The 27,190-nt window shown below is 46.7% G+C and overlaps 2 protein-coding genes across 2 annotated transcripts in view; one reads left to right on the top strand and one right to left on the bottom strand.

The window, feature by feature from the left end:
- The window catches only part of GPR137B (G protein-coupled receptor 137B), a 499,787-nt gene that overhangs the window by 455,870 nt on the left and 16,727 nt on the right, over positions 1 to 27,190 (bottom strand). The window lies entirely within an intron of this gene.
- Positions 134 to 27,011, top strand: ERO1B (endoplasmic reticulum oxidoreductase 1 beta; the record flags this gene model as incomplete). Its single annotated transcript, XM_081114517.1, has 17 exons — positions 134 to 232; positions 1,578 to 1,691; positions 3,624 to 3,767; positions 4,941 to 5,060; positions 6,923 to 7,006; positions 8,538 to 8,579; positions 10,543 to 10,625; positions 12,493 to 12,566; positions 14,664 to 14,784; positions 14,945 to 14,991; positions 17,417 to 17,443; positions 18,325 to 18,417; positions 18,770 to 19,016; positions 20,015 to 20,084; positions 21,516 to 21,602; positions 22,534 to 22,667; positions 25,002 to 27,011. The coding sequence occupies 17 exons, from the start codon at positions 134 to 136 to the stop codon at positions 25,060 to 25,062; spliced, it is 1,647 nt and encodes a 548-aa protein (XP_080970643.1). The 3' UTR covers positions 25,063 to 27,011.

The raw sequence follows: 27,190 nt of genomic DNA, 5'->3' as shown, positions 1-27,190 counted from the left end.
CGCCGGGCGCGCGGACCTCTGACCCTGGACTTTGGCCGCCGCCGGCAGCAGCCCCCGCGGGTCGTCGCCCGGGCCGCCCACGGTTCCCCGGCCCCAACGGGCCCTGCCGGCCGCGGTGCGGGGCGCGGGCAGCATGAGCCGGGCGGCCCGGCGGGCCGGCGCGGGGCGGGGGGTGGCGGCGCTGCGGCTGCTGGTCGCGCTGAGCCTCCTGCGGGGCGTCGTCGAGGCCCAGGTGAGCGGGGGCGGCGGGCGACCTGCCGGGCGGGCGTCCGGGAAGCGCCGCCGCGCGGGGTGGCGACCTCGGGTGACGGCGGGGAGGAGGAAGAGGCTGCGGGCCCGAGGGGTTCCTTCCGAGCTGATGGTGGAGCCGCTGGGAGGGGGGCGGGGGCGCCAAACGCCCCGCTGCTCGTGGAGAACGGGCCCAGCAACGCCCCCCGGGAGAGTTGGGGAGACCTGGAGGCAGCCCCCCGGCCTGCGGGAGCCGAGCGCCCCGGGAGCGCATGGGACCTCACTTCCTGAACTTTGGGGCTGGAGGTCTCGGCTGTCACCTGCTTGGGACGATGTTTTAGCGGTTTCTGCCTCTGCCCTGTGGGTCCTGGTGCAGCACGTGGCGGGCAGGGGCAGGGGCAGGGGTCTGGGGCAGGGGCTGGAGTCTGGAGCAGGGGCAGGGGTTGGGGCAGGGGCAGGGGTTGGGGCAGGGGCAGGGGCAGGGGCTGGAGTCTGGGGCAGGGGCAGGGTCAGGGGATGGGGCAGGGGCAGGGGTCTGGGGCTGGGGCTGAAGGGGCAGGGGCTGGAGTCTGGAGCAGGGGCAGGGGTTGGGGCAGGGGGAGGGGTTGGGGCAGGGGCAGGGGCAGGGGCTGGAGCAGGGGCAGGGGCAGGGGTCTGGGGTAGGGGTTGGGGCAGAGGCTGGGGCTGGAGCAGGGGCAGGGGCTGGGGCTGGGGCTGGGGCTGGGGCAGGGGCAGGGGCTGGGGTCTGGGGCAGGGGCTGGGGCTGGGGCAGGGGCAGGGTCTGGGGCAGGGGCAGGGGTTGGGGCAGGGGGAGGGGTTGGGGCAGGGGCAGGGGCAGGGGCTGGAGCAGGGGCAGGGGTCTGGGGTAGGGGTTGGGGCAGAGGCTGGGGCTGGAGCAGGGGCAGGGGCTGGGGCTGAGGCTGGGGCTGGGGCAGGGGCAGGGGCTGGGGTCTGGGGCAGGGGCTGGGGCTGGGGCTGGGGCTGGGGCAGGGGCAGGGGCAGGGGCTGGGGTCTGGGGCAGGGGCTGGGGCTGGGGCTGGGGCAGGGGCAGGGGCAGGGGCTGGGGTCTGGGGCTGGGGCAGGGGCAGGGGCAGGGGCTGGGGTCTGGGGCAGGGGCTGGGGCTGGGGCTGGGGCTGGGGCAGGGGCAGGGGCAGGGGCTGGGGTCTGGGGCAGGGGCTGGGGCTGGGGCTGGGGCTGGGGCAGGGGCAGGGGCTGGGGTCTGGGGCAGGGGTTGGGGGCCGGGACCGGCTGCCAGTGGGTCTCGGTGGGAGCGAGGCGTGTATTGCACACAGTGTTCAGTCTGCTGGGAATCGGAGGGGTAGTGAGTGCCCAGATCTTTGCCCTCCAGAGGCGTGTTTGCTTCGGGTTTCACGGTCGAATTGGGCTGCACGGCTGCCAGGTGCGGCTGTTTGCACCTGCCGCCAAGAGGCAGAACTGCCGGGAGGAGGAACGGGTGTCTCCGGTGGCCGATCACCAGGGGAGCTGTGTTTTGAAGCCATTTACGCCCCTTGCTAAGAAAGAGTAGAGGGAATGATGAGTATAACCGTGCACACGTATTTTTTCTGACTCTATTCAGTGTCTATTGAGACACTTTTTTCATGGCCTTACGGGGCTCTCTGCACTAAATCCCAGAATGCCTGGATAGTCTACTTGTGTCCATGTTTGAATCTTTTTTTAAAAAATATTTTTTAATTGATTTCAGAGAGGAAGGGAGAGAGAGAAACCTCAATGATGAGAGAGAATCATTGATCACCGGCCTCCTGCACACCCCACACTGGGGATGGAGCCCACAACCCAGGCTTGTGCCCTGACCAGGAATCGAACTCTGACCTCCTGGGTCATAGGTTGACACTCAAGCCACTAAGCCACACCGGCCAGGCTGGATGCTTGTTTGTGAGTGGAATTTACATTTAGATATCTTTCTAGCATGAGATTCTCTCTCTTCCTCTCTCTCTCTCTCTCTCTCTCTCTCTCTCTCTCGTTTCTTCATCTGCTACTAATTATGTGTATTACTGCTTCATAATTGCATCTCTCCTTTCACCTTTAGTATATCCAAGTGAATGTGGGTGATTTTCAATTCATTTCATTCACTCGGTGAAATGAAAGATTTGTGCATATGCAGATTGGCATTGTGCCAGATGAGCCTCAGAAGTGAATACGTTTGTTTTTTGTTTCTGGTGGTACTTTCTGATAGAGTGTTTGTACTTTAGATAGTACTTTAGTCTGTAACAGGTTTCAGTGTCCGTTCTCTCATTTTACTGGCTGTGTCTAGAAATGAGGCTCTTCCCGTCACTGAAGTTCAGAGAACTCATGTGACTAATACCACACCTAGGTCAGTGAGGAAGTCAGAGCAGGAGGCCCAGTGCGCCCTTCTCTTTCTTTCTTTTTTTTCCCCTTTAATATATGTATATATATATTTTTAATTTTTTTAAAATATGTTTTATTGATTTTCTACAGAGAGGAAGGGAGAGGGATAGAGAGTTAGAAACATCGATGAGAGAGAAACACCGATCCGCTGCCTCCTGCACGCCCCGCACTGGGGATGTGCCCGCAACCCAGGTACATGCCCTTGACCGGAATCGAACCCGGGACCCTTCAGTCCGCAGGCCGACGCTCTATCCACTGAGCCGAACCAGTTCTGGCACCTTTAATATATTTTTATTGATTTCAAAGATAGGAAGCGAGAGGTAGAGAGAGATAAAAACATCAATGGTGAGAGAGAATCACGGATCGACTGCCTCTTGCACGCCCCCCACTGGGATCAAGCCCGAAACCTGGGCTTGTGCCCTGACTGGGAATCGAACTGTGACTTCCTGGTTCATAGGTCGGCAGTGGGACTCTGTGATCCTCACAGTGCATCTCAGGGTGCTTGCTGCTCCTTTGTCGTATAAAAGTGAAGTGCAGGGAGCCCCAGGAACAGGAAATGGGGAAACTTAGACAGTTCTTTCCTATACTAAATCGTAAGCAAGACAGTACAGCGTAAAGAAAACTGTAGATTTTTTGGGAAGATATTCTATTCACATGAAATCATTGAGAAGAATATATTGAACACATCGCATGTGACCTTTGGGTTTTGAATTCCACCTACACAATCCGCTCTCCGAGGCCCCAGACCAGGAGTCTCCGCTCCAGGTCTGGATATCCAGCCCCGTTTCACTGTCTCCACTCGGATGGATGCCGACGAGGCATCTCAGACTCGGTGCACCAGGAACCAGCTTCCCGATCTTGCCCCTCGAACCCCCTTGTCCCAGTCTGCTCCCCGCTAGACCTGCTGCAGCCACCTCCCCTCCCCGCTGTGCCTCCTACGTGGCAAGTGTGTTCCCGCCTCGAGCCTCGATGCACCCTCTCCTGGGGTCTTCCTGTGGTTCCCTTGCTCCCTTCTGTTTCTGCTAAGGTGTCACCTTGTCAGACTTGTCCCCTTACTCGACGGCTACCTTCTCTGATGATACAAAATGCAAGCCACACCCTCCACCTGGCTGTGGACTTCACGTCCCTCTCACGGCGCGAGCCCCCCGGGGCCTTCCTGTCCCGCTCGGGGGTAAGCAGCTGTGTATCAGGTCCCTGTCGCCTACCTGTCCTGGCTCCGCTCCTGACATCCTCAGGACCTCCTGAGTATGCGGAGTGCCTTTCGGCCGTTAACACTGAGGTTACGACTTAGGTGGGGAGCCCCTAGGTGGGCGCAGGGTGGCCTGGACCTCAGGAGGGGGCTCCAGAGAAGCTCTGAAAGCTACGGGGTGCTCTCTCCCAGGTGGGCGAGAGCAGAGACGAGGTGGTCCGTCGGGTGGCTCAGAGGTGAGGAAGGTTCGCCTCGCCCCTCCCAGTGCCGTGCCCTGTGCATCTCTCCCATCTGGCTGTTCCCGAGCTGTCGCCGTTACAAGAACCCAGTGCACATGAGTGGAGTGTTTTCCTGAGTTCTGCAGGCTGTTCTAGCCAATTATCCCACCTGAGAAGGGGGTCCTGGGAAACCCCGGCGAATAGCCCTCAAGTGCAGGGGGCCCGGGGTCTGGGGCTGGCCTGTGTGGCGAGGGGAGCCCTGTGCGGCTGAGCCCTTAACCTGCGGGCTCTGCTCCAACTCCAGGTAATACCAGAGCAGAACTGGGCCCAGTTAGTGCTGGAGAGCTGGTTGGTGTTAGGAAACATAAATCTATGTTTAGGCCTGGAAAGAGCACGCAGTGTCTTTCTTTTTTACCGCTAAATAAACATGTGTAGTTCTTCAGAATGGGTATATCTAATCCTTCCGTTGTTTTTTATTGAACTGACCATAGTAAGAAGGGGCTACTTTGTTATGTATCTTTTTTAAAAAATATATTTTATTGATTTTTTACAGAGAGGAAGGGAGAGGATAGAGAGTTAGAAACATCGATGAGAGAGAAACATCGATCAGCTGCCTCCTCCACACCCCCTCCTGGGGATGTGCCCGCAACCAAGGCACATGCCCTTGACCAGAATTGAACCTGGGACCCTTCAGTCCACAGGCCGACGCTCCATCCACTGAGCCAAACCGGTCAGGGTTGTTATGTATCTTAATGAGCAAATACTGGCTAATTTGAATGTACAAATTATCTTTTTATGTACTAGCACAGGTTTGTTAAGGTTCAAACATCATTTACATATTTTGAATTTTATAGGTGTATATATATATATGTATATATATATATATATATATATATATATATATATTTATTTATTTATTTATTTTTTTCCCCCCTAGGTCATTGGAGTCCTGGATGATTGCTTGTGTGATATTGAGAGCATCGATAACTTTAACACCTACAAAATCTTCCCCAAAATAAAAAAGTTGCAAGAGCGAGACTACTTCCGTTATTACAAGGTATGGGTATAATTTTTTATTCTGTTATTTCCAAAGGTTTTCATATCACTGTCTACAGGTGTGATTCTTATCACCCATTTAAAGACTCAGGTTTGACCCCTCAGCATCCTATGTGTATCTTTTATCACTGGAATGTATTAAGTATTACACTGAAGACCGGTTAGCATTTTTTTTTTCTTTTTAGATTTTTAAAGAGAGGAGGAGAGAGAGAAGCATAGATCGGCTGCCTTCTGCACCCCCACCCCCCCACCCCCTGTCCCAAGCGGGGATCGAGTCGCAACCTGAGCATGTGCTCTGACCTGGAATCAAACCGGCCACCTTTCGGTGCAGGGGACGATGCCCGTTGAGCCGCCCTGGCTGGGGCTGAAACCTGTTCGCCTTTTTAAACTCTAAGCATCTGCACCCTCTCCCTCTGCTTGGAGAATTCTTCATCTTTCACTTTCGCTTTTGAGGCAGAGACTCTTCCTTTCACAGAAGCTGAAAGGGCCGGGGGCTTGTTTTGTCAGCGCGCCTTGGACCTTAGGTTCTGCCATCCACACACCTGCCCAGGCGCTGAGCCAAGCCAGGCTGAGGGCAGTGTCCTGTGCCAGGCTGCTCCCCAGGTCAGATTCCACAGTTACCGTTCACCTGGGAGCCCCGGCCAGGCTGGGGGTGCAGGCCAGCGCCACCCCCAGTCGCCCTGCAGGGTCGGTTCTTAGCTCTAACCGTGGTCACCTCCAGGCCCTGACAGAGCAGCCAGCGGCAGGTTAAAGGCCGCAGCAATAAGGCAGGACGCAAGGAATCGCATCTTAAGTTTTGGCCTGCTGGGCTGGGAGGAGGGGGGCTCAGGGATGGGGGAAGTTGGGGGATATCTGTAATGCTGGGAACAATAAGAAAGAGAGAAAGAGAAGAAAAATAAAGACAGAGAGAGAGAGAGAAAGACAAAGACAAGACAGAAAGTTAAGGCAGGCTGGCTGGCCGGCCTGGATTCTCCCCGGTAGCACTCACCACACATTGTTATCAAAGAAACACACATATGGGCTGTCCCCCAAAATGTCTGCACACTCTGAGTAACTACAAAGGCAGTGCTATTAACATGCATCTCCTGTTCAAAAGTGAGCTCTCAGCGGTTACAGTGTGTGGACACCGGTTTTTGGGGGGGACACCCTGCGTATAATTTCTGTTTCTCCCGGTAGATGGTGAGTTGCGGGGTGGGGAGTGCTTTACCTTCATCTTCCCTGAGAGCCCACCCAGCGCTGACAGGTCGTGGGTGCCCGGACGCACCTGTTAGGTGAGGGGGCTTGGGAGACCCTGGGCGACGTGAGGTGTGGAGCCCGAAAATGCTTTCCGCTTCTCCAGATGAGCCATGCGCTTGGTTTCATTCCTTTTTTGAAGTGTCAGAGGACAAAGGGCATCATTCATTCATTCATTTTTACGTTTTAATCCTCACCTGAGGATATTTTTCCATTGATTTTTAGAGAGAGTGGAAGAGAGAGGGAAAGGCAGAGAGAAACATCGATGTGAGGGAAACACATCGACTGGTTGCCTTCTGCACGAACCCTGACCAGGGCCCGGGCTGGGGAGGAGCCTGCCACTGAGGTATGTGCCCTTGACCAGAATCAAACCCGGGACCCTTCGGTCCTCAGGCCGACGCTCTATCCGCTGAGCCAAACCGGGTAAGCGAGCATCGTTTACTTTTAAAAATGATCATTACATCTGGGAGTCTGGAGCACAGCAGGCATTTAAGTTCTGAACCACGCAGGCGCCTTGGGACAGGAGGCTCCTCCCTCACCCTGTCCCCCACCCCAGCACAGGGACCCCGAGGACAGCCCTGCAGAGCCGGCACCCGCGTGTGCTCACGGGGACTCGTTCTTTCTCTCCAGGTCAACCTGAAGCGGCCATGCCCGTTCTGGGCGGAAGACGGCCATTGCTCCATAAAGGACTGCCACGTGGAGCCGTGTCCAGAGGTAACTCACGCAGAGCCAGCGGCTTCGGGGTCGGGGCCTACCCCTGGCCGACTCACTCCGTGCTCTCTCAAGTCTGCTTCCTGTTTCAGAGGCAAAGAAAATGCTACTGGACCTTAAATCTCAAGTTTAGAGTGGGAACGAAAGCGCATAAAATAGGGAAATTTCAGGCTTGGCATTAGGTCTCCAACTGGTCTTCTTAACAATAGGAAAAAAAAGGTTACCCTTATTTGTAATGAAATGTTACATTTTATTTATTTTTTTAAAATATATTTTATTGATTTTTTACAGAGAGGAAGGGAGAGGGATAGAGAGCTAGAAACATCGATGAGAGAGAAACATCGATCAGCTGCCTCCTGCACACCCCCAGACTGGGGATGTGCCCACAACCAAGGTACACGCCCCCGACCGGAACCGAACCCGGGACCCCCCAGTCCGCAGGCAGACGCTCTATCCACTGAGCCAAACCGGTCAGGGCTGAAATGTTACATTTTAGATTTTGTTTTCTGACATCTAGCATAATTGGTTATATTCTTTTTCATTAGTAATTTGTTATGAGCCATATTTTCATTTGACTTTTTGCTTTTTTTACCTAACCAGTTAGTGTAGTTTTTTGTCCTTAAAAGTATGACAAAACTATCCGAACAGGTGTCCTTCCTAATGGGAAACATTTAAAAAATATAGTACCTTCATTTTCCTTTAAGAATATAGTGTATTTTTAAAGTTTTTAGTTTGGAATAATTTCAGACCTAGGGAAAAGTTGCAATGGTACAATTTCCATATACTTCTTATTCAGAGTCCCTAAATGTTAATGTTTATCACATTTGCTTTATTATTCTCTCTCTGTATATATTTATTCATATCATCATATTCTGAACCACTTAGGTATAAGTTACAAACATGATCTTTTATCCCTAAATATTTCAGTATGTATTTTCTTAAAAACAAGATTATTCTCTTATCTAAACACAACATAATTAGTCAAATTAGGAAATTAGTATTGTTGACTTGGTAAGAAAAAGCTGAACCTACATGCAGTTCTTCTGTGGGTAAACTCTAGGTAAAATATGGGCCAGAGGACTTACTCTTGCCATCTATATTAACCCCAAATTGCCTAAACTGTAAGTGTCAATTTAGAGCAGAAATAAAAATTGAACATAACTATTTCAGAAATTTTGAAATTTTTAAAACTTCTGTTTTTGGGGTAAGAACGTTTATGGAAAAAGAGATCTAGTCATTTTATAAACCTAAAAACTGTACAAACTACTAAATACTGCAGTGAGAGTGTACGTTACAGTTGTTTTGCTGCTCGGGTTTTGTGTGTGTCATTCAGTTTTCTATCCTATAACTTAGAGTCTACATTGGTGTAACTCCTCACCTTTCACCTCAAAGAGGTAGTATAGTTACAGCATTTGAATGACAGTGCATTTTCTCCTGTGGAATAAAATAGCCCTTCTAGTAGAGCAATAGCATTACTAGTTTGTGAAGAAATCTCAAAAAAGTGAAATTTTAAAATTTTTGTTGTTCTTTTAAGAGTAAAATTCCCGTCGGAATTAAAGCTGGGATTTCGAACAAGGTGAGTCGTCTTCACTGCCTATTTCTTCTTTACATGGGGCAGCATGCTTACTGCTGGTGGGGTGCAGAAGAGCGCATGATGTATGTTGATTTCAGAGAGGAAGGGAGAGGGAGAGAGAGAGAGAGAGAGAGAGAAACATCAATGATGAGAGGGACTCATGGATCGGCTGCCTTCTGCATGTCCCACACTGGGGATGGAGCCCACAACCTGGGCATGTGCCCTGACCAGGAATCAAACCATGACCTCCCGGTTCATAGGTCAACGCTCAACCACTGAGCTGTGCTGGCTGGGCAGGGAATGGATGCTTCTTTATTAAAATGCCTCTTGATTAAAAATCACCCTTTCCTCTTCTGAGCATGCCTGATTTACTGTGCCACTCACGTGTGTCTGGACACAGTACACCTGTCGTTTTCCACGATGGCACGGACACGTGCAGGTCCTCGGGCCCTCTGTGCTTCCTTGTAATGCGTTATTTCTCCACTTTATTCCGGCTCTCTCCCTCACCAGGGCTTTTGTTCACGTTCACACTCTTTTATTTATTATTTTTGTTTCAGATTTCAAGTAAACAAACAGTATAAAGACAGTCCTTCTGGACTCATTCCCACCCCCATTCCGGGCCCTCCCTCCCCAGAGCTGGACACTTTTCTGAAGTTGATGCGTATCCTTCTGTGATACTTTTTATTTCCATACTTTATTGTACATGTGTCCACAGCATTATAGAGCTTTTTTTTATGACATTTTAACACATTGTTTGCGGGTAGTTTTTATCGCGCGCTAACAGGTGGAGCGGGCCATTTGTGCTAATTTTTTGCGCAAATGGCAACGTTCAGTAAAATTACGATAACTTTAGTTTACGTATTTATACGTTACCCGCATTCTACCGCTAGTCTATAAAAAACGTATTAATACGTGTCCCGCGCTCTACTACACTGGTAGAACGTATAAATACGTAAAACGTGTAAACACGTTTCCCGCATACAATGTGTTAAAAGATTTAAATACTATATTTTTATATTTCTTCAGGTTAATTGTTTCAGTATATTTGTTTGTGTGTGTGTGTGTGTGTGTTTTGTTAATCCTCACCCAAGGATATTTTCCCATTGATTTTTAGAGAGAGTGGAAGGGAGAGACAGAGACAGAGAGAAACATCGATATGAGAGAGACACATTGATTTGTTGCCTCCTGCACGTGCCCCAACCAGGGCCAGGGAGCCAAGGTACGTGCCCTTGACCAGAATTGAACCCAGGGATCCGTCAGTCCTCGGGCCAAGGCTTTATCCACCGAGCCAAACCGGCTAGGGCTTCAGTCTGTGTTTTTACTGAGCATTATGCTTTTTTAAATGTTGTCTCTGTTGATATGTCGTCTTAGTTCACTTTTAACAGCTGCCTGATATTCGGTTGTATGACTGTCTCATGTTCTGTATTGATGGTCATTTCAGCTGTCTTTGTTTTTTGCCGTTACACACAGCGACGCCCTAACATCTCTGTCTTCTGTCTCATTGTGTACCGTGTAGGTTTTCCTGGGTCTGTAGTAGAAATAAGACTGCGGCCCTGGGGTTGCTATCTCAGCACCCAGGATGGTGCAGATAACTGGGAAAGTGGCTGTGCATCGTTCTGGTGTCTGTGTGTCACTGTTGCTCTGGACGGGTGTCCGCGGAGGGACTCCTGGTCCAGGGTCATGCTGTCCTGCAGCTCCTGATCCGTGTGGTCAGATGTCCCCCTGAGGGCTTCTCAGTGCACACCTCGCCAGCTTGCTGACTGTTTCCCATGTCTTTGCTTACTAATTAGGTAGAAATCTGTGACTCGTTTTCATCTGTGTTTCTTCTCTCAGTAATAGGATGTAGCTATAGTTAGTGTTATCTCGTCATTGGGAGACTGACTGTTCTGCCAGCCGAGCCAGAAATAAAGAAAGAGGAAGGGAATGATTTTTCACTAAAACTTGTTTATGGTGAACTTCCTTTCAGTACTTGAAAGTGGCCAACAATACCAAAGAATTCGAAGACTGTGAGCAAGCTAGCAAACTGGGAGCAATTAACAGCACATTGAGGTAAGTTTTGTTTTCGTATTAAAATTATTATGTTTATATCAACCATCTCCTGTTTTTCTTGTGATGTAAAAACATCAACGTCTCAACTAATTATTATTATTTTATTTTTGTTAATCCTTACCCAGAGGATGCTTTTCCATTGATTTTTAGAGAGAGTGGAAGGGAGAGAGAGAGACAGAGAGAAACATCGATGTGAGAGAGACACATCTGATTGTTTGCCTCCTGCACTCGCCCCAACCAGGGCCAGGGAACCTGCAAACGAGGTTGGTCCCTTGACCGGAATTGACCCCAGGACCCTTCAGTCCTCGGGCCAACACTCTGTCCACTGAGCCAAACTGGCCAGGGCTCAACTAACTTTTAAAGGAAGAAAGTATTCTTTATCCTAAATTCCATTACAGGCTTTGCTTCCTCTTCTTGGCTGATTTGCCCTGAAATCTCTAAATCACCCATAGTGCCTCTCTTACAAAGTAAAAACCTAAAAGATTGCTAGTGCTGTGATGAGTCTGTTCTTCCTGATTATTATGGGAAAAGGAACTGGAATCTCTCCGTCTTCTGTAAATAGCACTTCCATTTATCTATTCCATTTTGAATGATAAAGGTTACTATTAACCAGTAAATTTCATAGATGTTTTTTCTGTTGGTTTTCCTTATTTGCTCTAAGTACAAACCTGCTTTTGAGGGCCCACATAAATAATTTGTACGTAGTCTCAGGTGCAATGTAAAGTGTCTGAACATATAGTGAGTGGGGAATGGAATGTTACAGAAATCCTTTTTAATTTTCCTGTTTGTTTAGAGTTATATATATATATATATATATATATATATATATATATACGCACACACATATATATTATAATTGTTGTTTACAATAAAGTTAGCAATTTCATTTATAGTATTTATTTAAAGAGAAACTTTAATATAGAAAAGTAGAAAGGATACTATAATAAATACCTATATATCCTCCACTCCAAATGAATAAATATTAAAATTTTCTACCTCTTGCAACTATTTTTAAGAAAAGAGAAATATCCAAGATATTAAAATCCCCCATTGCTAGCCCACAATCCTGCTTTCTTTCCTTCTTTCTTAGCAGTAACTACATCATGCATTTGGTGTCTACCCAGGCCATGTTTTTATCACATATATGTATATATGGTTCTGTGCAGACGATTTTATTTTTCCTTTTTGTAAATGACACAATATATTTCACATTCTGCAAGTTTTCTTTTCACACCACACATTTTGCTTTCTAGATCTATCCATGTTAAGCATGGAGACTTATTTTTTTGACGGATGAATAGTTTTCATGATATACCTCATTTTACTTATCCCCCTCCTGATGGGCATTTAGATTGTTTCACATTTTTAAAAATATATATATATTTTATTGATTTTTTACAGAGAGGAAGGGAGAGGAATAGAGAGTTAGAAACATCAATGAGAGAGAAACATCAATCAGCTGCCTTCTGCACACTCCCTACTGGGGATGTGCCCACAACCAAGGTATATGCCCTTGACCCGAATCGAACCTGGGACCCTTCAGTCCGCAGGCCGATGCTCTATCCACTGAGCCAAACCGGTTAGGGCTTGTTTCACATTTTTTACTTAGATAAACTGCTACCTTGAGCTTCCGTGGGCATGTTTTTTTGATGCACACTAGCAGTTAGTATCTGTGGAAGTTCATATTGATACCTGTTTTTCATGTAACTTTCATCATCCTGCATGTGACCACTGACTGAATTTGTGACACCATCTAAGTAATAGAGCAGTGGCCTCAGGTTATCTGTTGTTAATGACACTAGAAAACAGTGTTGTCATTTTCAACTCCAAGTTTAATCCTTTTCTTTTTTATCCCTCCTTCCCGTAGCAATCAGAGCAAAGAGGCTTTTATTGACTGGGCGAGATACGATGACTCACAGGATCACTTTTGTGAACTTGACGGTAATAAAATCAGCTCCTGTATTTAAATTATTCTTGAACCTTTTCCAAGACATTGAAATCAGTCAGAATGTCAGCAGTTGCAGGTCTCTTATGCTGCATGTTGCTCTGTGGACCTTTCATCCATAATGGCTGCTGTTGTGAGCCTGTGTCCCAACCCCGTGCCCTCTGTGTATGACCCTCGCCCTCACAGCTGTCTTATCTTAGGACGTGTGGTCATTTCCTGTCTGAGGAGACCATCTAGGAGAGACCAAGTGACCTGCCCGAGGTCACACGGGAGCAAGAGGCCGGGACAGGGTTCCCCCCCGGGTCTGACGGAGCCCAAAGCCTGTGTTCTTTCCAGGATGAAGTCCACCTCCTGACTCCAGCTCAGCCACTGAGTGCAGGGCTGTGAACACACTACGCACACGTTCACGCTGGGACTTGCTGCAGGTCTCAGCAAGCCTTCCAGTGTCAGAGACTCTAATGGGCTTCCCCAGAGCCTCTTCCCAGAACCCCCTGGGAGAGACAGAGACAGGCAGTCACTGCTGCTCCTCTTACAGAAGGCAATTGAGGTGACCCTGAACTTTTTATCTGTAGGAGACTCTTCCCAAGAATTGTGTGAAGTGGGCCCGAGTCCTTCATTAGGCCCTTATCTTTACTCTTACGAGTCTCTTGGAGTGCTGTGTCACTTATCTAAATCGCTGGGTTAAAACAGAAATTCTAAAGGCCCACCCGGGCTCCCGGAACACACCACACAGCCCTCTCTGCCTTCGTGTTCTGTCGTTACGTGACAGGAAGGTGATCCCTACAGATCAAATAGTAGCTTTTTCAATAATTCAGCCGCTTACGGCCAGCTGCTGTCCCTCCCTCTCTGTTTTATTGTTTTGTAATTGTCTGCATGCATGGCTTGCTTCTCCCTTTACTTAAGGTTTCTGCTCAACTGTCACCTCGCCAAAGCCTGCTGCCAGCCCCTGTAAGGCGGCAGCCACTGCCGCTGTCCCAGGGCGCCTGCCCCCCCGGGAGCTGGCAGGAGTCCGGCCCGTGGCCGAGTTCACCTGCTCAGATCTGTCCGGCCCACCAGACTGCACCCCCGAGGGCAGGCCCAGCCTCTCTGTTCGCTCCCGTGGCCCCAGTGCCCAGGGCAGCAGCTGGACGTGGGCCGTGTGCAGTGAGGGTTCGCCGGATGAAGCAGTTGGCTCATAAATAACCTATGTAACGGGATAGATTTTTTTACTTTTATATTTTCCCTCAAAACATGTTCATTAATAAATTAACAGCATTGTCTAGAACAGTAGGTTTTAAGTCAGGCTGTGCTTTGAAGCTACATGGGCGCTTCATATACTGTCGGCTCTCCTGAGTAAGTCACGTTTCAGCAGGGATAGAGCTGGTGATGGAGGGCTGTAGGCTCAACCCTGAGGATGGAAGGGAGGGAGCGAGGGAGGGAGGGGAGGAGAGAGAGAAAGATCAATGTGAGAGAGACACATGGATTGGTTGCCTCCCGCATACACCCCCGATGGGGCCAGGGACAAACCTGCAACCCAGGTACGTTCCCTTGACCAGGAATCGAACCCCTGGTGCACATGGGCTAACGCTCTAACCACTGAGCCAGCGACCAGGGCAAATGAGTAACTTTTTAAAAAACGAGACTATGGTGTAAGTCTAGGAATGATGAAATTTAAATCACAAAGTTACTGAGCCATTTACTTCATAAGTCAGAAGTAGAGAGTAGCAGGATCTCTATTTTTAATACAACATATGCTAACAAAATAGATGTTTTTAAGCATGTGTCTAGACAGGTATAGACTTAGGGAAGAAATAAAAGAAAATCTTAAGTGATGATTCTGCTAGGTCTCCGCCAGCGCGGTGACACTGAGCACCCTGGGCGCCTCTGAGGAGGCGAGGTCCCTGTGGCTGCCCAGAGGAGAGGGAGGCGGGCTCCTCCAAGTCCAAGTTCCACCGGTCCCGGGTCAAGTGCAGTCACAAGTGTGCCCTCCCCTCCCGGCGAGGCCGGAGGTACTTGAAACCGGTGGCCGTCCTCCGGGAGTCCTGTTTGCTCTGTGATGCTGAGTCCGAGATGATCGTGAACCGGGGATGGCTCATGCGTTGTCTCTCGTTCAGACGAAAGGTCCCCAGCGGCCCAGTACGTGGACCTGCTGCTGAACCCCGAGCGCTACACGGGCTACAAAGGGCCGTCCGCCTGGAGGGTGTGGAACAGCATCTATGAAGAGAACTGCTTCAAGTAACCGCAGGGATGGGGGATGGAGGGGGATGGAGGGGATGGAGGGGGATGGAAGGGGAGGGCGGACGGAGGGCGGGGAGGACGGACCGGGTTTCTCTTGGGAAAAACTACGTGACAAACGCAAACCGTCTCACGTCTGAGTTTTGTGTGTGTTTTTCAGGCCTCGATCTGTTTATCGTCCTTTAAACCCGCTGGCACCCAGCCGAGGTGGGTTTTTAAATACATTTCCATGCTTTTAGGGATTGTTTACAAAATGTCTTTATAACGAAACTTGACTTGAGAACGTTTTCAACTGTTTTATGTTTTGCTTAATTTGAACGATCAAAAGTGTATGAAACACTCAGAGTTAAGGCTCAAGGTTTTGATATGTTTTTATTGAGCACCTGCTATGGGCCAGCCCTAAGCCAGGGGCTTTGTGGAAAATGCGTTAGAACATGTGAGCCATCATCTATCGGCAGTTTCCTGGGAGCCAAATAGAGCCGTGGAACTGCTGGAGCGAGGAGGAGGGACGAGCCTGCTCTGCAGAAAAGACCGAGGGAGGAGAGAAGCAGGAACAGGAAAGGGAGGCAAGGCTGGGCGAGGGAGAAGGCAGCTCCATGAAGAATGAAGTTGCTCTTTTTTTTTTTTTAATATATATTTGTATTGACTTCAGAGAGGAAGGGAGAGGGCAGGGAGAGAGAGAGAGAAGCATCGATGTGAGAGAAACATCGATAGCCGCCTCCTGTACACCCACCACCGGGAACCAAGCCCGCAACCTGGGCACGTGCCCCGACCAGGAATCAAACCTGTGACCTCTTGGCGCATGGGGTCGACGCCCAACCGCTGAGCCACACCAGCCGGGCGGGAGCAGCCATTTAAGAGGGAAGCATTCCTTCATGGAAACCACAGTGTGCAGGGAGTGTCCTGGACGTGGTGACTGAGGCAGTGACTTTGTCTAGTTGTTAGCTCATTATCGAAACAGTGATCTTTCTGATTATTTTTAGTTGCTTTCTGATATTATCTATTGTATGAAACGTGAAAATCTTGTACTTTTTGTCCTGTATTCTTATTAAGAAGTTTCACTTGTAGGATAACTACACACTGACCAAGGTTCATGTATAATGGATAGTGTAACCCAGTGAAGTTCCATCCCATATTAAGATTAATAGGATTAGAATCGGAACTTTGTAAGACATTTTCTAAAACTTTGTCTACTATTTTCTGTTTCAGGAGAAGATGATGGTGAGTTAAACTCTTGTGGTTTTGTTTCAAGGAGAGGAAATGTTTTTAATGATCAAAAACATTGTTTTTCCTCTAGTTCAAAAGAAAGTGTTTATCTTCCTTTTTATCAGAAAATAGCTACCAATGGTTGGTGACAAAAATGAGTATTTTTAATAATATAAAGTTATCCTATGTTTAAAAAAAAAAGCGCTTTCCTGTAAGCGCTAGGAAAGTTAGGGCCTCCCTAACACCCTTTCTGGGGGGAAATTAGGGAGATGATAGAAGCCAGATTACTGAGGACCTTGGGGGGCTAGACTTTCCTATTAGCACCCGGGGTTTTTTGAATAAAAAAAGGGAGATAATGAATGATTCTTAGTAAGAGGATGTTGAATGAGTGACTGTAGGAAGATGGAGATGTGCCAAGTGAGTGGACCCCCAGGAGGCCCGGTAATTTCCCACCACCTGCTGGTAATTTATCCCCTGGATTCCTGCTCAGCTCGTGTGTGTTGAGGTTTGCTTTTCTTACGTAAAATCAGGATTGGTGATTCCGGAAGAGCATTAACTCTTTCCATTTTATTCACTGCCGTTTTGTTCTTCAGTAAACAGCAGTGTTGGTCTAGAAATAGTCCTTCAGCGTTAGTGCTCAGATAGGTCCCAGCCCTCTGTTTGAGTCATTCGCTTTTCTGAAGAATGTCTTGAAAATGAAGGGAATTCAGAACTATCCCTTGAAGTGTAATAGTCTTAAATAATTGAGGAAATATACCTAGCTTTACTGAATCAGGAAAAATAGAACAATAATGAGATTTTTGTATTAATTATAACTCACTATTTTTTCTGGACTTTTGAAAGAGTGCTATAGTTATCAAAAGCAGATTTAAAATTGTTAAACTCTCTCCCCATACTTATGAATGTTTAAGTTTTCTAGTGAATAAGATTTGTATAACATTTTGACTGGAATGTTTTCTCAAAACTTTTACTAGTCAAAATATCATTTATAAGAACATTCTCCCAATACTTAAATTACCTTTGGGCTTTATTTTCTAGACCAGGGGTGGGCAAACTTTTTGACTCGAGGGCCACAATAGGTTCTTAAACTGGACCGGAGGGCCGGAAAAAAAGCATGGATGGAGTGTTTGTGTGAACTAATATAAATTCAAAGTAAACATCATTACAAAAAAAGGGTACGGTCTTTTTTTTTTTAGTTTTATTCATTTCAAACGGGCCGGATCTGGCCCGCAGGCCGTAGTTTGCCCACGGCTGTTCTAGACCCATGTCTCTATTTTTCTACTTCACATGAAGTAGTGGCCATTTCTAGAAATAGTCCTTAATCTGCCATAAAATATTTTATAGACTTAATTTATTCGAATATATAAATGATGATTTAAAATATGTTAACCCAGTTCTGTATGTGTGTGTGTGTTCTTTTTTAAAGGAGAATCATTCTACACGTGGCTAGAAGGTAAATACGTCTGCGTTTTAAATGTATTGGGTTCTTATAAGAAATGTATTGATTTACTGAGTATATTTTTGTAAGTTTTGGGATTCATTGCCTAGACAGCTAATTTTGAGTGTTGAAAAGAAAAGCACATGTGTTAGGTTATTATGTTCTGGGAGGCAATTACTTGAAAATGTTGAGGCCCAGCCCAGCATCATGGAAATGCACCGGCGCTGTCACTGGCCCCCAGTCCGGCCGCTCTGCGTGGATGCTCATCCCGACTCGGTCCGTGACCGTCCTGCAGGCCTGAGTCCACACAGGCCTTCCTATGGAAGGAAGTACTTTTTCTCCACGAAACAGGGAAGGTCAATTTGAATTCAGAAGGTTTTAAACCTGAATTCACATGTTAATATAATCTGAACTTGTCTAGTTTAAGGATAAAGCAGTATAGATCCTGCCCTGGAAGGCGAAAGGCCTGGAGGGAGGAGAGAAACCAAATCAGTCTCTTCCTCCTCATCACTAGTGGGTGAGAGAGAGAACCTCTCCGGGGAGGGGGAGGAGCAGGCTGCCCTTACGCCAGAGCAGGACTCGCTCTAACCGTGAAACAGCTGTGCTGTTGCCTTCTGGGTAACGTGGGGCCTGCACGGGCATCCTCAGTGTCTGGGCCTCCGGCAGCCCAGCATTTTCTGCTTGTTCTGCCTCCAGGCATCATCCAGTTCACTCTGTTCGGAAGTCGAAACCTTATTTTCTCTTGAGAGAATCTTGACCTAATTATTTCATACCATTTTTTGATTTATTCTTCATGTTCTTGAATCTTAACTTTAAAAATAAGCCTATGTACTGAGTCCTTCGTATTTCTGTTACGTAAATGGATGTGGTGTCTTTTTCACTGTTTTCCTGAACAGGTTTATGTCTGGAGAAAAGAGTCTTCTATAAGCTCATATCGGGACTTCACGCCAGCATCAATTTACATCTGTGCGCGAATTATCTTTTGGAAGGTGATCAGATTGTTATGTAGAAATTTGCCTTCTTTCCCTGTGAAAACTGTTTGGGGAAAATACACATTCTCTATTTTTAAAAACTCTATTAGCCCTAGCTGGTTTGCTCAGTGGATAGAGCATCAGTCTGCGGACTTAAAGGGTCCCGGGTTTGATTCTAGTCAAGGGCACATGCCCGGGTTGCGGGCTCCATCCCCAGTAGGGGGTGTGCAGGAGGCAGCCGATCCATGGTTCTCTCATCATTGATGTTTCTCTCTCTCTCTCCCTCTCCCTTCCTCTCTAAAATCAATAAAAATATATTTTTAAAAATCTTCCTATTAAAAGTATATCGTGTTTTGCTCTTTCTCTTTAGAAACCTGGGGTAAGCCCAGCTGGGGACCTAACATCAAAGAATTCAAGCGCCGCTTTGACCCCGTGGAAACCAAGGGAGAAGGCCCGAGGCGGCTGAAGAACCTGTACTTCTTGTACCTCATTGAGCTGCGGGCCTTGTCCAAGGTGGCCCCGTACTTCGAGCGCTCGGTGGTCGATCTGTACACTGGCAGCGTGGACGATGACGCCGACACCAAGACCCTCCTCCTGAACATCTTCCAAGACACAAAGTGAGACTCGCGCCAGGGCTGGGAGGCCGCCCTGGGTCTAACGAGGCGGCGCCTGAAGGTGCACACAGGCCTCGGGAGGCTCTTTAGCAAAAGGAGAGTCAAAGCCCTGGCTGGTGTGGGTCAGTGGATAGAGCGTTGGCCTGCGGACTGAAGGGTCCCGGGTTCGATTCTAAGGGGGCATGCAGGAGGCAGCCGATCAATGATTCCCTCTCATCATTGATGTTTCTGTCTCTCTTTCCCTCTCCCTTCTGCTCTGAGATCAATAAAAATATATTTTAAAAAAGGGGAGAGTTGGAAGATAGACGAGGATGGCCAGGACAACAGCAGTCTTGGACGTTTTTTCTAAAAATGTTATCTGAAAATCGTCTAATAATGCGTCATTGCACTTTCATACTTGAGAATAGGCTATCTTTTTAAATATAACTTTAAATTTTATGTAGCAACATTTAATGCTACTTTAATGTTCTTTCTACCCATTTTGTATTCCAGTTGCTATTGAAGTTCAGGTGCTATCATGTTAGATACCTGTGTGTGTTAGATATCAATCAGTACTTAAGGGAACATTATTAGCCTTACCTTCTAAGAATTTAACCTTTAAAAAAATGCTGGATCTAAAACTTGAGTTTACCAGTGACGATGAGCATGGAGCAGTGTTGGATTAAGAAGTGCTGAACGTAAATTATGATTAACTTTTAAAAGACGCTGTAAAATATTAAGAGAGTGATTACATTGTTCACATAAATTGTTTTAGTTCATTTTTTAGATTATTTTTATCATATAATTTCTTTAAAACATTACAAACTTATACATGCTAAAGCTATCTTTGTACATTGTAAAGCTTGCTTTAGTCTTATTGAATAGTGTCTGTGTGAACTTTCCTAAGCCTTACATGTGAGCAAATTAGGATTGGTTGTAAGTACCCGTCAAAGTTCTCCCAGGGCTCTAGTACCCAGCACTGGAATATGTCACCTGCCGCTTACAGTCCTGTATTTCCCCAGGTCCTTTCCCATGCACTTTGACGAGAAATCCATGTTCTCCGGGGACAAGAAGGGGGCCAAGTCTCTAAAGGTAAAGGTTGCTGAAGGGGGAGGGGGGGGAGGACACGGGCGGGAGCGGTTCGCTGGTTGTGCTCTAGTCCTGGTCCCCCCACTCGCCTGTTCGCTCTCCTCACTGGTGAGGCGATTTGCTGTGAGGGATGCAGTCCCCCCGCCCACACTTCCTCCCCAGCCCTTCCTCACAGACCCTGCTGGGCGGGTCCCAGCCATCACCATGACCATGGATGGCACCTTGTAATGGCTTTGAAGGGCAGCGTTCTGAGAGTTTTCTCGCTTTACAATCACAGTGTGTGTGTTGTTTTGATGCATCTTTGCAAAAAGCATGAGCTGTAACCCACGTTGAAGGCAAGAAATCGTTTCTGTTTCTAAAGTTTATTTTACGGAATGTCACAGTCTGTGAAACTCGTGTTTTGCCTTAGCAGCATAGGAGGCAGAAAGTGCCTGCTACCCTGTGAGGCCAGCAGGAGACTGTATTTTAGGGACGTTATGAAACCTCACGTGTGGTGGGAGGCCTTCGTTTCCCTTTGCTGACAGGATGTACATTAAGGAACCTATTGTGCCCTTCGCAGTATAAAGGTATTTGACTGGCTGGCAGATAGTAGCATGTGCAGCGCCCAAGTTCAGAAAGCTCCAAAGCTGAAACATGCTGCTTGTGTTTGGTGCAAATCAATTAGCAAAACCTGACCTGATGTAAGACTGTTATAGCCTTTTTTTTTTTTTTAATTCTGCTTTGTGTAAATATTCTTGCCTGTTTGTGTAACTGTTCTTGCAGACACATGAATGGGTTTGATTACAGGGTGTTGCCCCACACTCTGGTGGAGCGTTTCATAATAAATAGTGGATGCACTGTGTTTCTAAATTTTGAAACACCTTTGACCCCAAGCTAGTTCAGATGTGGCTACACACGAACTAATAAATTAGCATTGAGCGGCTCTCCATTGTAAGAGTTTGTTGGTGTTTCTGAAATGAAATGATTTAGCCACAACTCTGTTTTAGTTTTGGAAATTTGGTTTTTTTTCTGCTATATAGTTTCAAATAATTTTCTTCTTCTTTGTTGAAAACTCATCCTATATGATAAAAGCCTAATAAACAAATCAACCGAACACCAGAACGACTGGTGAAACAATTGGTCACTATGACGCACACTGACCACCAGGGGGCAGACGCTCAATGCAGGAGCTGCCCGCAGGACCCAGGGCCAGCCAAGTGTGTGTGTGTGTGTGTGGGGGGGGGTCCTTCCCTCTGCCCCATCACTCCGCTGGTCGCCCCACAGATTGGCTCTGATCGCAGGCCACGCCTCGGGGACCCTACCCCCATGCACAAATTTTGTGCATCAGGCCTCTACTTCACTAATAAACTTCAAAACTTTTATTTCTTATAATTGAGACTAACACAGTTTCCTGTTAAATGTCTGATTAGAACACAAATGTTTTCTACCCGTTAGGAGGAATTCCGGCTGCATTTCAAGAACATCTCTCGCATAATGGACTGCGTTGGGTGTGACAAGTGCAGGCTGTGGGGGAAGCTGCAGGTTTGTGTGTTGCCTTCTGTTTGAAACTATTGCTAACCTTACACTTTCCCACGAGGAGTTGAAACTTTTTATTAAAATGCCCTCATTCATTGGATTAGAGACCCGAAGTGTGGTTTTTCTGTGTTAGAGATGAAAAAGTTAGTATTAAACGCTGTGGCTTTTATGTGATGTGTAAGGATGTCTTTCTGATTACTCTCTGTTAGGGGTTTGGTTTCAGTGCGTCTGTTTCTATTGGTAGAATCTCAGATTCATTTCTGAAGTTGGGGGTTATAAATAGAGAACATTAGTATTTCATATACCCATATCAAAGGTAAATAAAAATTATACAAAAAGACTTAATCATGAAGTTTTAGTCACTGAACCTGTTTCAATGATGAAAAGAAAGTCATCTCGTCACAAAATAGGAAAGTTCTGCTCATTTCCCTCCACATTCTGCCTAAAAAGAATTGATATTTTGTGTGGGGTTTTTTTTTTTTTTACAAAGATGACAAGTCAGAAAATCAGTAGACAGAATTATTCTAATGGCGGCTACACAGAAATCACCACCTTTCTTCTTTTTCTCTAGTGTTTATAACTAAGAAATTACTAAGTGTAGGTCTCGCTAATAACTTCTAAGTTTAGAGTTGCTAGAGCCTGTAAAGAAGGCTTTCAAGATTACTTACTGAACATCGTAATCCTGCTGTGATACTTTTAGGTTAAAAAAGGCATTTTAGTAATTTGGAATCGAATGGTATGTGTGAAGTTGTTCAGCACGTAAACTGACATGTGCACATCTGCCAGGAAGCAGAAACCGCTTTGCGTAAGTTTGATAAGATGGGGAAGTGAATGAAGTTCATGTGCATTTCCTGACTCACACCAGCAACTGAGTTTTCCTTTAAACCTCACAGTGGTTAGGATATGAATTGATCATCTGTTTCTCTCTTTTCTTTAGACTCAGGGTTTAGGAACTGCCCTGAAGATACTGTTCTCTGAGAAAGAAATCCAGAAGCTTCCGGAGAACAGCCCATCGAAAGGCTTCCAGCTCACTCGGCAGGAAATAGTTGCTCTTCTCAATGCTTTTGGGAGGTAAGGACCGACTGGCGCTCCGCTGCTGCCAGCCACAGCGCTCATCTCTGCTCAGCTGGCCGGCTTTGCTTTGTTGCGCGGACAGAGAGAAAACGTTCACGATCATACCTGTACCAGCCAGCTCTCCACAGCTCTCAGCATCTGTTTGCCAGGGGTCCCCAGTTTGCCTTCTCAGGTGTGTGGGAGGACGCTCTCCCCCAGTAGCACCCTCGGTAGCTGAGCGTCACTTGTTCAAGAACAAGAATGGGGACCGAGAGCTTGGTTGAGAGGTGAGGAAAGACAGATGAAACCTTTCATTGCTCTTCTTTCTTCTGTTTTTAATCCTCACCTGAGGATATGCTTATTGATTTTTAGAGAGAAGGGAAGTGCGGGGAGCGGGGGAGAAACATCAATAGATTGTCTTCCGTACACGCCCCAACCAGGGATTGAACCCCCACCTCAGTATATGGGACGACACTCCAACCAACTGAGCCACAGCGGCCAGGGCTGGTCCTGTTTCTTAAACCGAGGAGGCATTTCTCTCTTGCTCGTTCTTAGCCCGCTACTTCTGCATACAGATAGATATTTTGCTTTTTGTTGGTATCACAGATGGTTTCAAAATTATTTTGAATTTGCCTACAGAATTACATGTAACACCAGCCTCCTGAGAATACAGAACAGGGAGAACTGAGACAGAGGAAATAATACTAAGCTGCGCTGGCAAAAAAAATGCAAAAAAGTTAAGAATTGAAAAAAAAAATAGGGAACCAAGTGATACGGGGATTATTTCTTACGTTTTCTTAACGTGCATTTTTAAGTTAAAAAGAGGCAGTTAAATTAAAAATAAGTTATTTGCCCCTTCCCCGTCTTAGTGGCAAAGTTTTCACCATGTTGCCTCCCTGTGTTTAAAGATGATGTGTAGCCAAAACCGGTTTGGCTCAGTGGATAGAGCGTCAGCCTGTGGACTGAAAGGTCCCAGGTTCGATTCCGGTCAAGGGCATGTACCTGGGTTGCGGGCACATCCCCACTAGGAGATGTGCAGGAGGCGACTGATCGATGTTTCTCTCATCGATGTTTCTAACTATCTCTCTCCCTTCCTGTCTGCAAAAAATCAATAAAATATATTTTTAAAAAAATAAATAAAAATAAATAAATAAATAAATAAATAAATAAATAAAGATGATGTGTAAGCGGAGGTTTCAAACAAGGTAGACACAGAATGTCCATCAGTAATTGGCATTTCATGAAAAATTCAGTCCACCCGCTTATGGGGCCTGTAGTAAGATAAAACAGGAGAGACTGAGTTAAATTTAAATTATTCAAAGTTAAATGAAAAATATTTTAAATAATTTAAACATTTTTAATCCAAATAAGGTAACTGAGAAAGAACATTGAACTGCCACCGTCCCACTGTGGTTCTACCTGATTGCCTGCTATTACCTCTGTTGTCTTCTAGAGGGCGCCAGACTCAGAGCCAGGGCTGCTAGCGGCCTGGAGCCTGGCCCTGCTCTGGCAAATCTACAGAAAGAAAACATTCGATTTTATTGCATCCACCTTGAATTGTACAGAAGGATAACTGAGCTTATAGGTTTATTTTGTGATTCCCATTCCAGAGTCTTACTGCCTTCATTCATTGTTGATTAGGCACCATGGACATGGCTTTAGTGCTAGACAATATACAAAGAATCCTTTCCCTGAAAGACTGTGAGCTAAGAGTATAAAGCAAACTGGTGTGTTTGGGGAGCAATAAGAAAAGAGCGGCCCTAGCCGGTTTGGCTCAGTGGATAGAGCGTCGGCCTGCGGACTGAAAGGTCCCAGGTTCGATTCCGGTCGAGGGCATGTACCTGGGTTGCGGGCATATCTCCAGTAGGAGGTGTGCAGGAGGCAGCTGATCGATGTTTCTCTCCCATCGGTGTTTCTAACTCTCTATTCCTCTCCCTTCCTCTCTGTAAAAAATCAATAAAATATATTTTTTAAAAAAAGAAAAGAGTGGGTATTTGGAGAGAAATGTGCAAAATGAACTTATAGACTAAATATAAATGTCTTAAGGTTCTTTATTGTAATGAGTTAATCATATCACTGTTCCCATCGTGAATCTTGATAAGAAGTAACTGGCTTCCTTGGCCCCTTCTAAGCCAAGACCGAAGGACCATAGCTCTGTGTTTTATTAATATTTAATAAGGAATCACAATGTACTTATTTTAAAATAGAAGCTTCAATGTTCAGTGTTGAATACATCCTTTTATTTTGGATTTTGCTTTAATAATAGCCAATATACCATTTGAATAGTCAACCATTTGAGCTATGTACACGTCATATTAGCGGTGCTAAAAGGCTTTCTTTTCTCTCCTATAGGCTTTCTACAAGCATCAGAGAATTACAGAATTTTAAAGTCTTATTGCAACACAGTAGGTAATAAAGGCTTTTCTATGTCTGGTTAGACATAAAGTGACTGTGAGGACTTTTCCTCTTGGACATTCAGCAGAAGGAGACTAATCTTCCGGGACTTCAAGAACCTGAGCTCTTAAGGAGAAATGCAAATGTTCACTTGAATATTTATGATTCTGAATAGACTGTCAATTAGAGGTATTTATAAAGGAAGTATATACTTTTAAAACATGTAAGTTATGCTAATTCCGTGTTTAATTTCGTTGCCCTCTGTTGAATGTTCTGCTATGCTGTTCGGTTGGAATTGGTTTTGTTCCTACTCTGTTATGCTTCATTTCTAGTTGTCAGACCTAAACGACTGTTTCCTTCCTGGTAGCACTGTGAACTGTCTGTGCTGGGAAGGCGAGGCCGGGAGCCTGAGGGCTGGTCTCGGGTGGGGCTGGCCGCGGACCGCAGTGCCTGGCCAGCCTTGCTCTGTGTCACTCCTAGCATGTGGGAGTGCCCGTGTCATGGGTGGCCTTGTAGGTGTCTGGTTTCAGAAGTTCCTGAAGAGTCCCCAGGACTTCCACTCCCCCTTCATTGATTTGTGTCTAAGTTTGTAGTTGCTGTTGTAGGTTCGCTTGGTCTGAAGGCCCGGCTTCGGTGAAGGTAAGTACCACTGCCCGCCGCCAGGCCAGGCCCTGAGTGAGGGCGTCTGTACTCAGAACCCGGACACCAGTTTCTTTGATTTTGTGTTTCTTTGTATCTTCTCCAATTTTAGAAATGTTCATTTACTAAAAAAAAACAAAACAAAACAAAACACAAAAATTGCATATTTAGCAGTTTCCATCTTGATAAATTTTGAGTGGGAGTTCATGGATTTATAATGCCAATTTAAAACATGATGTGCACAAAACTTACTATTTTCCATTCAGGGAAGCATTTTTAGGGGTTTTACTTTAGAGCACAGTCTATGCAATCCTCAGTCTGGTTTCCTCGGGTGGGAGTTTTAAGCAGGGGGGTCAGCTCAAGCCCCTGGGCTGCCTCTCCCCTCTCCTCTCTCTAGTTCAGGGCATGTAAGCTGCCCTTCGAGGCGTCTGTGCCAACAGGTGACTCATTGGTCCTAAGCAGTCACTTCTAAACCCGGATCCAAATACCCTTAACATTGGAAATGCTGATCCTTTTAAAAGGTGTTAGGAGATAGAATGTGGGAAGGTGGCGCCTGTGTGGAGGGAGGGAGGGGACAAGTAGGTCTCCTTGGCCTCTTGAGTCTTGTGTGAAGCCATAAGGCCCTTAACGGCCATGGCTGCTGGGCCCCAGTCGGAGCCGTGGCCACTGGGCTACTGGCACGTTTTACAGCCATTGGGTTGGCTCCCCATCTTTTAAAAAGACTTAGTCACCCTTGCAGGGAGGGGTGTGGATGGAGGGAGGAAGGGCTCACTGGCTAATTCTCTCCTGACCCGGTTCCTAACCGCTGTGGAGCTGGGTTTTGTTGGGGATGGTGATGTTTTTGTTCAGTCGAATGAACAGGCTGGCTGGCTGGGAGCCGCCTCCACTTTCCCTTCATGTTAGGGGTGAAGTGTCGTGTGGCGGGCGAGGGGACCTTGGGGTAAACAGGTTTAAAAGTGATCATATTGCAGGTCAGTTGTATCGCGGAGAATTACTCCCAGTGCTCATTCGGAGCTTAAGAAAATGTGAAAGTTTGCACTTGGTTTATTTTTCCTGTAAGCTTAAAAATCGTTTTGGGGGTGTGACTTCCTCGTTCCCTCAGCTGAAGACAAAGCCTATTATTTAAACTCGATTTCCTGCAGAATCCTTGGTCATTTCCATGTATTGCTTTTTCTCTGTACTTTGATTTGCTTCAAACTTAGGCAACAATTGTACGTTAGAGTGAGTTCTAGGCGATTCAGGTCTGGTTGGGGTAAAAGCTCTTTTCAAAGTTTAAACCGATGTTTTTTCACTGCCGAGAAAAATAAATGAAGTCTATTTAAGCTGAAATTCATTTGCTTCACTTATTTTACCATAAATCAGACTGTGGGGGCAGCCTGCATCTTTGTGTCTGTGTTTCTTAAGCGGTTCATGTGCTGTAAGAATCTGTGTTGTGAGCCTGGTGGTTGGTGGTCATGTGATGTAAGCTGCTTTTCCAGGTCACGTGCCTTTGCTGGGAAGTGATACAG

The sequence above is a fragment of the Myotis nattereri genome (genome assembly GCF_964212035.1).
Source record: "Myotis nattereri genome assembly, chromosome: 20".
Taxonomy (NCBI): domain Eukaryota; kingdom Metazoa; phylum Chordata; class Mammalia; order Chiroptera; family Vespertilionidae; genus Myotis; species Myotis nattereri.
The sequence above is the reverse complement of the archived record's forward strand: the minus strand, read 5'-3'. Positions and strand labels throughout refer to the sequence as shown.